General features: G+C 60.1%; 2 protein-coding genes across 6 annotated transcripts in view; both read right to left on the bottom strand.

Moving 5' to 3' along the window:
- Positions 1-135: 135 nt before the first annotated feature.
- Positions 136-5,739, bottom strand: STOML2 (stomatin like 2). The gene is made up of 10 exons (XM_052778601.1): positions 5,630-5,739; positions 4,414-4,566; positions 3,977-4,076; positions 3,258-3,316; positions 2,787-2,888; positions 2,010-2,144; positions 1,317-1,461; positions 912-991; positions 543-671; positions 136-424 (listed from the first exon to the last, which is right to left on the bottom strand). The coding sequence occupies exons 1-10, from the start codon at positions 5,678-5,680 to the stop codon at positions 293-295; spliced, it is 1,086 nt and encodes a 361-aa protein (XP_052634561.1). The 5' UTR covers positions 5,681-5,739; the 3' UTR covers positions 136-292.
- A 1,446-nt stretch (positions 5,740-7,185) lies between these two features.
- Positions 7,186-14,134, bottom strand: part of ATOSB (atos homolog B) — a 39,385-nt gene continuing 32,436 nt past the window's right edge. For all 5 annotated transcript variants that reach the window (XM_052778418.1, XM_052778421.1, XM_052778420.1 and 2 more), the window contains 7 exons: positions 11,496-12,768; positions 9,870-9,928; positions 9,469-9,565; positions 8,848-9,006; positions 8,381-8,449; positions 7,703-7,908; positions 7,186-7,363 (listed from right to left, as the gene is read on the bottom strand). In XM_052778418.1, coding sequence (XP_052634378.1) covers positions 7,210-7,363; positions 7,703-7,908; positions 8,381-8,449; positions 8,848-9,006; positions 9,469-9,565; positions 9,870-9,928; positions 11,496-12,584 — 1,833 coding nt within the window. In that variant the 5' untranslated portion in view covers positions 12,585-12,768 and the 3' untranslated portion in view covers positions 7,186-7,209. The remainder of the gene's footprint in view (positions 7,364-7,702; positions 7,909-8,380; positions 8,450-8,847; positions 9,007-9,468; positions 9,566-9,869; positions 9,929-11,495; positions 12,769-14,134) is intronic.

The raw sequence follows: 14,134 nt of genomic DNA, 5'->3' as shown, positions 1-14,134 counted from the left end.
CCCCCACCGGCTCCTCTTGGGGATCATTGCATGTCTGTGGGAGCTCCTGGCAGAAGTCTGCTTAGGAGGGATGGTCCCCCTTTGGCGGCTGGCGGTGGGGTCACAGGTCAGGCTCCTGAGCGCCAGGGGACATGCTCCAGCAGCACCAGTACCATTTATTACATGATTTAAATCCAAGTACAAAATAAGGACCAAGGGAAGAAGAAGAGCGTCTGACCAGGGAGGGTAGCAGGACAGGACTGCTGGCAGCCCGGCAGACCCCAGGCGAGGGTGCGGGATCCTCCCGTCCCCGCTAGCTGGAGCTGGCCTGTTCTGCCTTAAGCACCTCCGCAACGGGCGGCTGGGGGTCTTCGTGTGCTGGGGGCATCTCGTCCTGGGTCTTTGTGGCTTGCGGCTTGGTCAGCGTGGTGTAGATGCCCAGGGCCTGGAGAGAACGAGAGAGTGATGGGAAGAGGAGGAGGAAGGGAGAGGGCCAGGCCCCACCAGGCTGCCACCTTCACCTCCCCCAGGGCAAGAGACGGGGTCTCTCTGACCACACTGACCTGTGCGACCATGTTGGTGATGTCGCCGGTGTTGGCGGGCAGCAGGAGGGTGTTGGAGTCTTTCGCAAGCTTGGAGAAGGCGCTCACGTACTGCTCTGCCACAGAGAGAGAGGCGGCGGCGCTGCCGTGCTGGGGAAGAGAGGGACAAGGCTCAGCAGCAAGTCACGTACCACCAAGAGCTTCATCCATGCCCCTGTCCCCAGCCCGCCCCGGCTGGTAGAGGCCCCCAAAACAGCAGAACTCCTCGCTCGCTGGTGCTGAAGATGCCAGGGAGTATCCACAAGACAGACGGGTGCCACCGCGGCCCTGGTTTTGCCTCCCCCAGTGCCAGCACCAAAGCGGTGGCTGCCCTGAGGAGCCATCTCTCACCTGCTGTGCCAGAGCAGCTGCCAGGAGCTGAATAGCCTCCGCCTTGGCCCTGGCCTTGACCAGCATGGCGTTGGCTTCTCCTGCAACGAACCACAGCAGAACGCACATGAGAACTGCGACAAAGTGCTTGCAAGGAGCGAATCAAGATGATTTCATGCATGCAAAGCCTCCTCTTCCCCAACAGCAGCACGACAATACTCCTGCCACACACCTCCTGCTGCTCTGGGCTGCGGGGCAGCAACACAAGCTGGTGCTCAGCCCGAGGGCCCTGGCAGGGAAGGATCAGCGTGGCTGAGGAAGCCTGGCCCACAGACAATGATGCAGTCTGCTCCCTGGGAGCATCGCTCCTTGGTGCAGAGGGCTATGGATCCCCCAGGCCCCACATGTTCTAGCCCAAGGCACTACCAGCAGCTTTGTTGATTTGTTCAGCCTTCTCAGCTTCTGATGCCAGGATCTGGGCCTGCTTCTGCCCCTCAGCCACGTTGATAGCCGATTCCCGTGTCCCCTCCGACTCCAGCACTGTCGCCCGCTTCCGTCGCTCTGCCTCCACCTGCAAACACAGGTCAGACGCCAGCCTGCCACGGGCACACTGGGGAATCCCATCCGAGGGGCAAGCGCAGTGAGGACACACTCCTAAGTCCCACTTGGGCAAGCGTGGCTTAGCAAAGTATGAGAACACAGCTACAAAACATCATGTGATCCCCGGTGAGGGCTGGTTCTGCTCCTCACACTGCACAGCCCTCTGCAGCCCAGTCCACACCTAACTGGGCAGCCGCTTCCCCCTCCTTCCCTTCCAGCCTGGAGACCTGGCACCCAGCTTTTCTCAAGGGGAGACCTTCAGCTCCAGGATTTGCTTCCTACAGAGCCCAGTAGGGATTTTAAAGGGAGCTGGCAGGGCTTCTGTGTACCAGGCAGCGGCCACCACCACCAAAATAAGGACGGGAATTATTTATTCAATAGCTGTACGTTTGCAGCCGAAGTACCATCCGGCTTCCCTCACCGCAGAAGGGGCCAGTGCTGCCACCTCTGGACAGATAACAATGGTGTGGCACGGGAGACTTCCCTCTTGTTCCAGACCGCCCTCCCAGAGAACCAAACCTGCATCTGCATGGATTCCTTCACGCGTGGGGGTACATGGATGTCCTTAATCTCGTAGCGCAGGCATCGGATGCCCCAGCAGTCTGAAGCCTGGTTGATGGCATCCACAATGCTGGCGTTGAGGGACTCCCGCTCCTGGGAGGCACAAAAAAAATGGCAGAGAGCAAAGAAGAGGTGCTTAGCATGAGACAGGGGTCAGGAGGGAAACAAACACTCCCCCTCATGGGCCACGTCAGCCAGGAAAATCCATCTCCACAGGCGTAAGGCAGGGTCAAGTGCTACCCATATCTCTTGAAGGGGTCACCGTCTCCTAGGGAAGGCAGTGCCCCAAACTGAAACTGCTGGGATACAAACATCTGGCGTACATCTGGATACAAAGATCGTCCAGGAATGCCAACAGTTCCTGTTTCTGCCCAGCAAACACAGCATAAGGGTTACAGGCCCCCACAAACCAGGTCAGCCAGGACATTCATCGCTGGGCCTGAGTAAAGAGTCACCTACTCAACAGAAACGCAGCTGGACCAGCCAGGTCTGGGCATATGCCACCCATCACCCTTTCCAGCTAACCCAGGGCAGGGTAAAAAATAGCTCCCGTTAAAAAAAAATAACCAAAACAAGACCCATCTCCAAGGATTCACTGATAGGTCAACTGAAACAGAAGCCAGAAGCCCTCAAAGCAAAGGGTGTTTTGCTGTTAAGCATATCAGCCTGGCTGTGCAGACTGCCCTGGCGTTTCGAGCAACACTGGCAGCTCCATGATCTACCTCCCCAGCTCACCCGGAAGACTCTGTCGAGGGAGAGTTTGCCAAGTTCAGATCTCATGGTGGTCTGGGCCAGCTGGGTCACTGCATACTCAGGATCTTCTACCCCATAGCTGGCCTGGAGAGCAGAAGCAAAAAAAGAGTCGATGGCAGTGCCGAGAGGGACCCTGAATGAGGCAGGACAGGCAAACATAGCACTAAGACGAGAAACCTGCCACAGACACCCCTGCCAAAGAAAAGCGGGAGTCCCAGAGCCTTGGGAGGGATCGGGGTGCTCAGCCCACCCGCCTCACATGGCGCAGCAAGCTGGGGAGGGGCTGAAGCACACACTGTGGGGAGAAGGGAGCCAGCAGAGCCAGATGAGCGGTGCCCGAGGGGCTGCCAAGGTGGCCAGCTGAGCAGCACAGCAGACACAGACCATGCTGGGCGCAGCCATGGAGTCTGCAGGTTTGACTCAGGCCAAGTGTCGGCGCAGCAGGGACGGTACCTTGTAGGGATCCATAACCCGCAGATAGAGCACACCATCAATCTGCAGGGTGACATTATCTGCCGGGAGAAAACAACATGTCCTGTTTACTGAAGCAGCAAAGACAAAACATGGCAATGCCCTCTCCCCCGACAGAACTAGCAGAGCTGGGCAAGGTCATCCCTTTCCTTCCTAGTGTCAGCAGCATGGCACGGAAGAGGGATTGACTGAAACAGATCTCCTTATCTAAAAGGCTTTGTAAAAAGGACCTTGACATTCCCTAGAAAACACTACATTTTGATGTTTTCGTACGTAAGCAGCCTCAGGTTTCCAGATCAAGACATTTCATGCTGTAGTTATCTTCATAAACAAAGATTTAAGGGTGGGGGGAAAACAAAACCAAAAAGCTTAACACCAGAATTGTAACTGAGCTGTCCGCTAACCTGATCTGAAGTCTTTTTTACAGAAACACAGAGATTTTTTTTGTGGTTCAACACAGGAAAACATCCGAATAAGGGATTCCTGCCCAGGTGCATTCAACCCAGCAAGAAGGTGCAGCTGCATCCCTGAGGGCAGACAGGACATCTTGGGGTGCCCCTGTGCACGGCACCAGGACTATGGTCCCCAGGAACAGGGCTGAGCACAGGAGCCTGGGACATTTCCACTCCTCCCCGTGCTAACCCTTGCTCACCCCAGACACAGCAGAAGGAAAGGGGCAGGACATGGAAGCTATTCCTTACCGAGGGTAACAGCTGACTGCTCTGGGACGTTAATGACAATTTCTTTGAGACTCTGCACATAACGAATCCGATCCAGCAGAGGGATGAGGAAGTTCAAACCCTGGGAAAAGGGCTGGATTAGATGGCTGAGGCCTCTAATCTGAGGTTTTCCCCCCAGAGAGCTCAGTCAGACTAGCGAGAGCAGTGCAAACAAAGCCCAAGTATGCTACACGCTGCAGATGCTGCAGGCAGAGCAAACATGCTTTACATATGGGGGGAATTTAGGTGTCTCAGTGCTTTTAGCAACCCACCAAGGGAAATTAGTCTACAGGCAGTCTAAAGGACTTCAATCTGGAAAAATAAGCACCGCCCCCCCCCGAATCCTCACACAAAGAACACGCCTCACTACAGCTTTAGGAACCTGCTGAATCCAGAAGGGGAGAAAAGCGGCTCCTTACAGGCTCAAGGATTCGGTGGAACTTGCCCATCCTCTCCACCACCCAAGCCTCCTGCTGCGGCACAAAGAGCACCCCGATATTCACAGGCAGGCCAGAGGTCAAGCGGCGCGGTGGCTGGGCCACACACACTGAATGCTTCAGCTGCTGGGAGCGCTGGAGAAAAGAAAAGGAACGGGAATGAGACCAGCTGCTGGTACCTGGGAGCCCAGCACCACCCCTGCTCTCCTGTCTGGGACTGCTGCTCACAGCCCCTATACACCGGGGCAAGAAACAGCTCTGAGGCCCCAAACAAGCCCAGGCTGTGAGGGGACACAGGCTGTCCCCACAGGAATGAGTCCTGGGCCCCAGGGTCAGCATAAGTGTCAGGGCCTTCCCCGCAGGCGTAGGGGGGCTCACCCCCGTGCTGGAGCTTTCTCCATGTCTCCCTTTCCCTCATGTCTCCACTGTGGGGGAGGAATAAAGCCTCCCTGACACCATCAGGGAAAGGAAGGCATGTGGGGGTCTCTTCTGCCGCACTCAGCCCCCTGTAACCTGGTCGAAACCCCTTCCTCCCACCCCTCTCCCTCACCTCAGCCCCAGACCACCCCCATTCAGCAGCCTGTCTCTCCCCAGCTAAGGCCGCCTCCTGGGCCCCCCCCCCAAGGACCTGTTTCCCCCGGGGCACTCCCTCGCCCTCCTCGCCCACAGGCCCCTGACTCCCACAGCTCTCCTCACCACCTCCCATGCCCAGCTCCCACCAGCCTCCTCACTGACAACCCCCCCCCCGACACAACCCACCTCTCAGGCCTCCACAGCCCCCCACGTCCATTTCTCTCACAACCCTTCCCTCCCCAGCCCCACCAGCTCACCTCACCGCTCCCGACACCCGGTTTCCCCCGGTCCCCCAACACCACTCCCCCACTAACCTCCCTTCAGTCCCCCCCATGCCCATTCACTCCTAGCCCTCCTCTGAACCGCCCCCCCCCCCCGCGCCCCGCTACCCCGCTACCCCCGTATCCCTGCCCAGCTCCGCCCAGCCGAGCCCCCACAACCCCAACACTTCCCCAGAGCCCCGACACCAGCACCCTCAGCCCCGCTCCCCTCAGCCCGCCCCCCCCCCCCGGGCTCCCCCAGCCCAGATCCCCCCCCCCCCGCCCTCCTCAGCACCCCCCTACCCCGGACCCCCGAGGCCCCCCTCACTACCCTGCCGGCCCCCCGAGACCTCCCCCGGTCCCACCTGCAGCAGGCCGAGGCCGGGCCCGGCCCGCAGCCCCGCCCGCGCCAGCATCGCTCCGCCGCTTGCCCGCCGCCCCGGAACGCCGCCCGGAAGACCTTGCCCCTTCCGGGGGCCCCGCCCCTTCCGGGGGCCCCGCCCGGAGCGGTCCGTCCCGCCGCGACAGCCGCTGCCCCTGGTTCCGCCCACCCCCCGCCCACCCCCCACCCCCCCAGGAGCGGCACGGGCCGGTGTGAAGCTCCAAAGAGGTGTTTATTAAATTAGAAACAAGCAAGAAAAGTACCCATACAACCTCCCCGTCCCCGCCGGCCCACGACGAGCGGGACCCGGGGACAACCTCAGGGACCCGGTGCCGTGGGGGTGAAGTGGGACCCGGTGCCGTGAGGGTGAAGTAGGCCCCGGGTCGGTGGGAGTGAGCGATGCCCTGTGTCCGTCCGTCCCGTCCCGTCCGCGTCCCCCGCCCCCGCCCGGCCAGCAGGGCCGGAGCCTCTCGGCAGCCCCCGGACAGGGGAGAGCAGGACCTCGGTCCCCCTGCCCGCTGTGCCCGGAGGCCGGTCACGACCGTCCCTGCACCCCGGGTCTGCCACCGGGCGGAGAGCAACGTGAACAATGGGGTGGGCTTCGGGTCAAGTCACGGCCAGCCCCGGGGGCACCCTGGCCCCCCCGGGCTCGCAGCCCCATGTAGGCTGGCGGACCGTCCCTCTCTTCCTCCCCCTTAGGCAGAGGGGCTGGAGCTCCTCAGAGCTCAACCTGGCACTAGGAGCCTAGCAGAGACCCCAGATCATCGGGGTGATGCAGACAAGGGTCGAGCAAGCTCATTCTTCCCTTGCCTCCTGCCCCCTCACCTCTCTGACCCACCCTGGCCTTGACCCGCAGGTCCCAAGGCTGCAGCAGGGATAGGCACTCCTCCAGATCACCCTCAAGCCCCCTTGTGAAGGTCCAGCCCCGCTCCCGTTCCATGTCTTCTGCTGCTTCTCCCTTTCCCAGGGACAAAGCTAGGGCTCCCGCCCATCCTCCAGCACCGGACCACACTGGATCACAGGTAGGTCACCCTCTCTCCCCCAGGCCGAGGCGGCCCCAGCCCCAGTTACCCTTGCGGTCCCCACAGCCCTGCCCCAACGCGGGCAGTCCCGCACAGCCCCAGGCCTCATTCGGCACCAACAGGGCGGGGGAAAGAACAGCACAGCACCTCCGCTCCTCTGTGCTCCCAGCAACAATAAATACTAATAAATACAAACTCTTCTGTACTTTCTGCTCCCAACCCTGGGATCAGCAATGGGCAGCCTCGCCCGGAGCTCCAGGCCCAACTCTTGCTCCCCCCCCCCAGCAACAGCCAAGTCTCCCAGCTGCAAGCAGCACTGGCAGAAGGCTTGGACATGTCCCTGGAGGGCTAGAACTCATCCCCAGGCCCTTCCCCTCCTGGGTGAAGCCCCCTTGGTGATCCCAGCCCTGCTGCAGGGCACAGGGACGGTAACGGTGCCGCCTAAGAGGGCAGGGGCACGTGGGGAGGGCAATACTTCAACGTGGTGCTTGCTTGCTGGCCCTTTACTCATCTGCACGGTGGCCCTGGGGGATGGAGGTGGTCAGGCCGAGGGCGAGTAACAGGGGTTTCTCGGCATCTCTGTGAAGGATTTCAGTTCATAGGGGATCCCCGAGTCAACCTCAATTGACTTGCGAGAGAAAAGCAGCCGGATGTTGTTGTGAAGGTAGATCTTCCCCGACTTGGAGCTGTGAAACCTGAGTGGAGACAAGAGCAGGGCAGAGGGACCTCAGGCTCCCAGGCGTGGGCAGGACAGCCTCGGCGCGGGGGGCACAAACCCCTCGCCTACTTTAGCCCCTGGTCAAGGTGGCCATGCTCCAGTTGCCTTCAGAGGGACAGAGACCGCTGCCCTTGGGCAGGGTGGCAGCTCTGACCTCCCCAAAGAAGCACCTGGTCCCCGCTTCTCCCCAGGGTGAGGGGGTCAGGCTGCTATCACTCCCCACTCTGGCCTGCAGGCTTGGCAATGCAGGTACACATGGGAGAGGAGCCCAGGGGTGACCCTGGGGCAGGCGTCCATCCCTCCCAGCATGCCCTACCTTAGGTGCATCAGGTAGCAGAGGACCCTGCGGGGTGGGCCAGTGCCCGGTGGGTTGCTGGGGGCCGTGGTTGCCCATTCCTCCTCCCCCACAGGCACCAGGAAGATGCGATGGCGTAAGAAGGTCATGTGGTTGGCTGGCATGTCCTGGAAGTCGTACGTCACCAAGAACATCTTCACCACAGTCTTGTTGGGGTTAAATAAGGTCTGGGGGCAGAGGAGTAGGGGGTGAGACTGGGAAAAGCACAGGAATGGATCTATAGGGCAGGGCTGAGGCATCTGGGGGCAGCACCAGCAGGGCCAAGGGTCCAGAAAGCCCCACACCAGCCCCAGAGGGCTTAGCCTGAGGCCCACAGGCCAGTCCTTTCCACTCACCTCCAATCCTGTGATCCCATCCCATTGCCCCATGTGCAATACATGCTCTCCTGCCGAGACCCCATCCCTCCTCACCAATCTCTTCCTTCCCTGCATCTCCCACCACCTGGTCTCCCTGCTAGCACCCTGGGGACCCTGTGCCACCCTCCGCTGTGCTGTCTTGGTGGCCATGTACCCCCTCTGCACAAGCTTTCTGGCTGCTACCCTGCCAAACAACATAATGGAGCGTATCCACCCTGGGGGGCAACTGGAGCCCACCCAGCCCCCTCCCCATGGTGCTACTGGAGGCCAGGGAACGACTCACCACTTGGATGGTTCCAGCTTTGGGGACATTATAACCCTTCTTTCCCAAGGCCTCCAAGTCAATCACTCCCTGGGGCAAAAGAAACAGCATGTGAGAGGGAGAAAGCCCATGGAGAGCCCAGCTGCGACCCAGCACGGGGCTGAGAGCCCTCCTTGCCAGGAACGCCTGGCACAAGGCGGCAAGAAGACGCCCAGCCCTTCTCCAGACCAGGGGAAGAACAAGCAGCAACACAGACGTGATGGCAAAGCAACAGCCATGAGACGGCTGGGCAGCAGCCTGCCTGTTTATATGCCTGCAAGGGTTTCCTCTTCTCTCCCTCTTTGCTTTTTGGGTTAAATACTGTTCCCGGCACAGCTAGTGGTCTCCTCAGGTAGGTGGTTGCTTGAGCCACGCTCTCCAGAGAGGGGCACCTGGGTACAGCCCCCACTCATCTCCCCCACAGTCCCAGCCCTCCCTTGTCCACGTACCAGGAAAGGCGAGGGCGCGCTGTGTTCGGAGATGTCAAAGTAGGTGACGTCAACGGGCAGGGTGGCGTGCTGGGGGCAGTAGGAGCCACTGGCGCCGATCTCTGCCGTGAACCCCTCAATCCTCCCCGATGGTGCAAAGCGGCCTTTCAGGATGGATTCCTGAGAGAGGAGGGAAGCGTTAGGGACCTTCAAACACCAGTCCAGTCCCTTGCCTCGAAGCTGCAGGTGAGATCACCCCCATCTCCACTGCAACCACGTCTGCTTGTCCAGAGACCATCCATGAGGAGCTCTGGCTGCTCGCTCTGAGACAGACCCATCCTGAATTGGTGGGCTAAAACAAGCCATCTAACACAGAAGCAGTGAGAGCTCCTCGGCTCAGCTCCACAGCAGCCAACTCAGTAGGGTCCAGGGTCCTGGTGCATGACCCAAGGATCTGCCGGCTGAGCCATCCTGCCGGTGGATGGTGGCTGTGCCACATGGCTACTGTACACCAGGCCCTTGAGGACAATCAGCCCGGCGACACACCAGGGCTTCCATCAGGTTCAGCCTCTCACACCTCTCACCAGCCCAGCCTGGAGCCCCCGGGACCCACCTCCCTCCCTGGCAGATGGTCGCTGTTACCTCAAAGTTGCCCAGCAGAGCATGGCTGACAGTGGTGGTGGCCCAGGGTACTGTGGAGCACCTGCTGCCCCTCTGGAGGCTGTTGCGGAGGTGTTCCCTTTGAGAGAGGAGACAAGATTGGTGTCGGACTGGAGAGCATCCAGCCCCAGGGTGCCTGTGTCCCTGGGGATGTGGATCCCTCTCCAGGTCCCCCCAACCCTTTCTTTAGTGGAGGTTAAACCCACTTTCCTACCCTCTAGGGGCAGAAGAAACCCCCCACCACCCCGCAGCCTGGGGTCTTGTGGAAGGGAGATGTCTGGGGCAGGGCAGGGCAGAGGATTAGACCCAACCCAGCAGGGTGCTGGAGTGGCCGGGCACCCTGAGTCCCCATGTCCATCCTACAGGGCTGCCAGAACACTCACAATTTGAGGCACAGCCCGCTCTTCAGCCTCTTCCTGATCGCAGCACAATCCACAGAGCTCTGGAGGGGACATGAAATCGAGAACCATGTTAGGACAGCAACCGGGGACTGCACACCCCTGGGAGGTGCCGTCGCCCCTTGCCCTGCCCCACAGCCCCACGAGAGTCCCAGCAGACTGGACAGGCTCCCATCCATTGGGAGCTGTAGGTAGCCTCTGCAGGGGCAGCCAGCAGAGCAGTACGAGGGCTGTGGTGTCTGGTGGGGATGTGGGGCTGCCCAAACCCCAAAATGGCTCTGCTGGGGACGAGGGTGTTGGTAGCCAAGCCGAGGGTGCAGCACACGACTCCCACCTTGCAAAGCAGGTCCCAGGACCAGCCCCAGCGACAAGACACCCTCAGAGAGAGCCATGTACCCACACCCCATTGCACCTTCCAAGGAATGGTAACACGTACAATGAAGCTCCCTGACCAGGCTGGGAAAAGTCCCGTCCCCTGGTGATTCATGCGAAGTTTTCGGTAGTGCTGCCAGGCAGAGGGGTGTGCTGCCCACCCCTGCCCACAGCCAGGCTCCTACAGCTGTAGGGTAGGGGGTTAAAGCCAGAGCCACACTGCAGCCTCCTTTAAAAGATGTCCCCTTTTCATGGGTTTTCCCTTCTGGAAGCCACACAAAGGGCAGCACAACACAAAGGGATGATGGAGCTGGCTGGCATGACCGGGCAGGAAAACCCAGGGAAGCTGCTGGAGGGCTTCACTCTGCAAGGGCAGTGCTGGGGGCAGCCGGGCTGGGGGACAGTCACCAAAAAAAGGCATGCAGGTAGGGATGGAGCTGTGCCCCATGGACAGTGTGTCCCAGCTCCAAGCAGCAAGAAGCTGGAGTAGCTCTGCCGTTGGTCCCTGCACCATGCGATGCCCCAGGGAAAGAGAGGAGCGTGCCAGCTCTGGCATGGGCCTGCTGCAGCCTTAGCTGGCAGGACATGGTGAAGGCAGGGAGCTGGTCAGGAGGGAAGGAGGAATCGCAGGCAGCTCCTGAGCTGCCAGGGTGGTTGCAAACCTCCAGAGTCTATCCCATTTCTGAGAACTTGTCGCACCCTGGGGGATATGCCACGGGCACCCCAGAACTGCAGAAAAGCCAGTGGCATCTCTGCACACAGCACTGGCACTCCCGCTCCTTGGCCAGAGCACGTCCAGTCCCGCTCCCTGCCACCAAACCCTTGCCCTGATGGCTATCACGGCCAGGGACCCAAGACATCCCACAACTCTGCCTTCCTCCTCGTCCGGCAGGCAGAGGCCAGCCGCTCTTCCCAAGCCTGCTGGTAAGTCTAGCTTAACATGAAGCTGTCAGACACTGAGTGTGGCCCCACACCATGTGTCCAACTCTTGCTGTCATGGGGAGGTCACGTCCTGTCCCAGCAAGGCTCTCCAGGCTAAAGAGATGGTTGCAAGCAGAGGATCCAGTGACTACAAGGCATCAAGAGCTGGTGACAACCTACAGACCATGTCCCCCAGGGCTGGCTGTCAGCTGTTGCCCTGCTCACACCAGTGCTGTGGACCACATTGCCCACGGGGACAGCCCTAAGCTCTGGCTGTCCCGAGGCCAATCCCTGCCTCCCCCCACCAGCGATGCTCACCTTGGCTGCAGGAAGCAGGTGATTCCAGAAAGGGGCCCCTTTGGCATCAGTGCTGCGGCAGGTCGTGGGCACCGGATGGCAAGGCAGGACCCTCTTCTTCTTTGCCAGCGGGGACAGACTCTCATCCTCAGAGCAGGAGGCAGCCACAACCTCGCCAGTGGACAGCAGCTTCTTTTCGGCTGTGCAGCTGCTGCTGCTGAGCTGGCAGCTCCTGAAGGGCGTCTTTCCTGGTGAGCTCAGGTTGCTGGGCCCAGAGCTGAGCGCTGTCTGCAGAGTTGGGGAATCCTTGCACCTGTTGGCCACCACTGGCCATTCCTCTTCTCTGCTAGCCCAGCTGCTGTGAGCTGGGCTGGTTCCTGGCTTCTCTCTCTTCCTACCAGAGTCCAACCGGGCTGTTTGTGCAATATTGTGCAAATCAAAGGGTAGTAAGTTGTAGCCACTTGCCTGCTCCCCATTCTCCCCATAGTCTATGGGCTGATCCCCCGATGAGACACGGCAACTATCTCTCATGTGCAAAGTACTGCAAGCAATGTGCTGGGGCCGGGAGGAGGAGGAGACATCCTGCAGCTTGACCTCTTTGCTGGCCTTGGGGCTCTGGCTAGGGCTGCCCTCACAGCGGTGTTCCACCACCCGCAGCCCGCTGTGGGAGAAGTGCTGGGCAGAGCCGCTCAGGGATAGCTCCTCCACCAGCAGACCATCCTCAAAGGTGTCATCATCATCATCATCATCCAAGGAAGCCTGCCCAGGGCTCCCATCGTGCTTGCCATCCACCACCCCACCACCCCAGTGAGTTCGTTTGGGATCTCGCCGCGCCTCTGGAGTTCGCTGCTCGGGGTAAGCCCTCTTGACAGCTGGCCGGCTGCCTGCCCGCTGCTCCATGTTCTCAGAGGAGCTGGAGAGATGGGAGAAGATGGAGACCTGGTAAACCTTCTGGCGTGTGATCTCTGTCTCATTGTACCCCATGAGGATGCTGCGGTGGGTGCAGCACTGCGAGGAAGGCTCCAAGGGTGCCTCTCCACTGGGCCGGGACAGGCTGGGGTCCGTGCTGTGCTCCGGGGGCAGGGACGTCTCCGCGTGGATGTGCCGCATGAAGCCTTATTTGCCTGGACTCCGAGCAGAGCCGGAGTCAGAACAGCACATGCAGCTGTAGCAGGAGGGGGACTGTAAAGTGCCACAGGTCAGGGTGCAAGAACAGGGGGTGGGAGCCGGACCCCTGCCTTGCTCAGGACCTTTGGGTGAGCCCTCCACTACAGGGTGCACTGCAGCGCAGCATCTGGAAAGAGAGCAGGAGGATGGAGATCAGCCTGGTATCCCTGTCCTCGCCCGGGCTTTTGGTCGCAAGGGACCTGCTGGGACGCAGGCAGCTCCTCGTACAGCCCCACTTGGACCTCCCTCTTCAGGAATGGGAAGAGGAACCAGGCTGGTGTAACTCTCTGGGGAACCCTCCGGCGTCACCCACCTGCAGGATCAGCACCTCCTTCCTGGCCTGGGCACAGAGAGGAGTCTCCAGCCAGGCTGGAGACTACTGGGAACAAGTCTGGACAAGTGGGGAGAAGGGGGCCTGCCCTCTGCCAGGGACTTGACATGCTTGTGCTGTTCTGGAGTGCAGGAGTCAGGCAGGTCAGACCAGTCCCAGGGGCTCAGGCCTGTAATCACCCCTTTGGGCAACAGCAACAAGATCTCCCAGCACTCGCCAAGAAGACCTGGCCCAGCGACATGCACTGAACAAGGCAAGGCTGGTGCTCTATGCTGCCAGCCCCACGTCGGGGACAGGAACCTGACCTAACATCACAGTTATCTCTGCCAGCTTGGACCAGGGACCTCCACCACCTCAGTTATCAGCTGGGTGGTACCACGGGCAGCAGAGCCCACCACAGGCTGCTGCACCATCTACCTCCTCCTGCCTGCCCCGAGGGCCTGACCTCCTCCATGCTGCATGGCGCCTCACTTTTGATTTTCAGCCTAGTTTGAGACCTGTGAGAATCCTGGCCATGAGTTTTTCTGGCATGATAAATACTGAAATGGCTGCAAGAGCTGAAGAGATGCGGGAAAAGTCACCGGCGGGCTGAGGAGCTCCAGAGCCTGAAAAACTGCCTGTGCCTGGCAGCTCTGCCCTTTGCCTGTCCCCACAGCTCTGCAGGCTCTTGAGGAGCGAAGGCTTAGAGGCAGGTGAGCAACAGGGGAATTGGTTCTCTACGTGGGTCAAGGCTATCTGGAGAATCAGGCTGCATGTGGTATTTTGACCCTGCCTTGATAGGGATGGGAAAGCAGCAGGCCAGGGTGGTTAAGCCCAGGGATTTTGTTTAAAAGGAGTGATGAAAGGTATAACCATGCACCAGCACATGCTGGGGTCTGACCATCTGGAAAGCAGCTTGGCAGAAAAGACACTGGGAACCTGGTGGACACCCAAGTTGAACGTGAGCCAGCAATGGGCCCTTGCCACAAAGGTATCCTGGGCTGCATTAGGCACAGTATTGCCAGCAGGTTGAGGGAGGTGTTCTTTCCTCTCTCAGCACTGGTGAGGCCACACCTGAGTACAGCAAAGAGCCACTAACAATTAAGGGACTTGAGCATCTCTCCTATGAGAGAACAGGCTGGGAAAGCTAGGACTGTTCAGCCTTGAGAAGAGAAGGCTCAGG

Source organism: Harpia harpyja, chromosome Z, assembly GCF_026419915.1.
Source record: "Harpia harpyja isolate bHarHar1 chromosome Z, bHarHar1 primary haplotype, whole genome shotgun sequence".
Classification (NCBI taxonomy): Eukaryota; Metazoa; Chordata; class Aves; order Accipitriformes; family Accipitridae; genus Harpia; species Harpia harpyja.
Note: the sequence above shows the minus strand (reverse complement) of the source record. Positions and strands in the feature narration are given on the sequence as shown.

Coding starts and splice junctions, on each gene's coding strand:
- STOML2 (XM_052778601.1), bottom strand. CDS start 5,680: ATGCTGGCGCGGGCGGGGCTGCGGGCCGGGCCCGGCCTCGGCCTGCTG. Junction 4,567..5,629: donor CCGGCCTCGGCCTGCTGCAG/GTGGGACCGGGG, acceptor TCTTTTCTCCAG/CGCTCCCAGCAGCTGAAGCA. Junction 425..542: donor TCACCAACATGGTCGCACAG/GTCAGTGTGGTC, acceptor CGTTCTCTCCAG/GCCCTGGGCATCTACACCAC.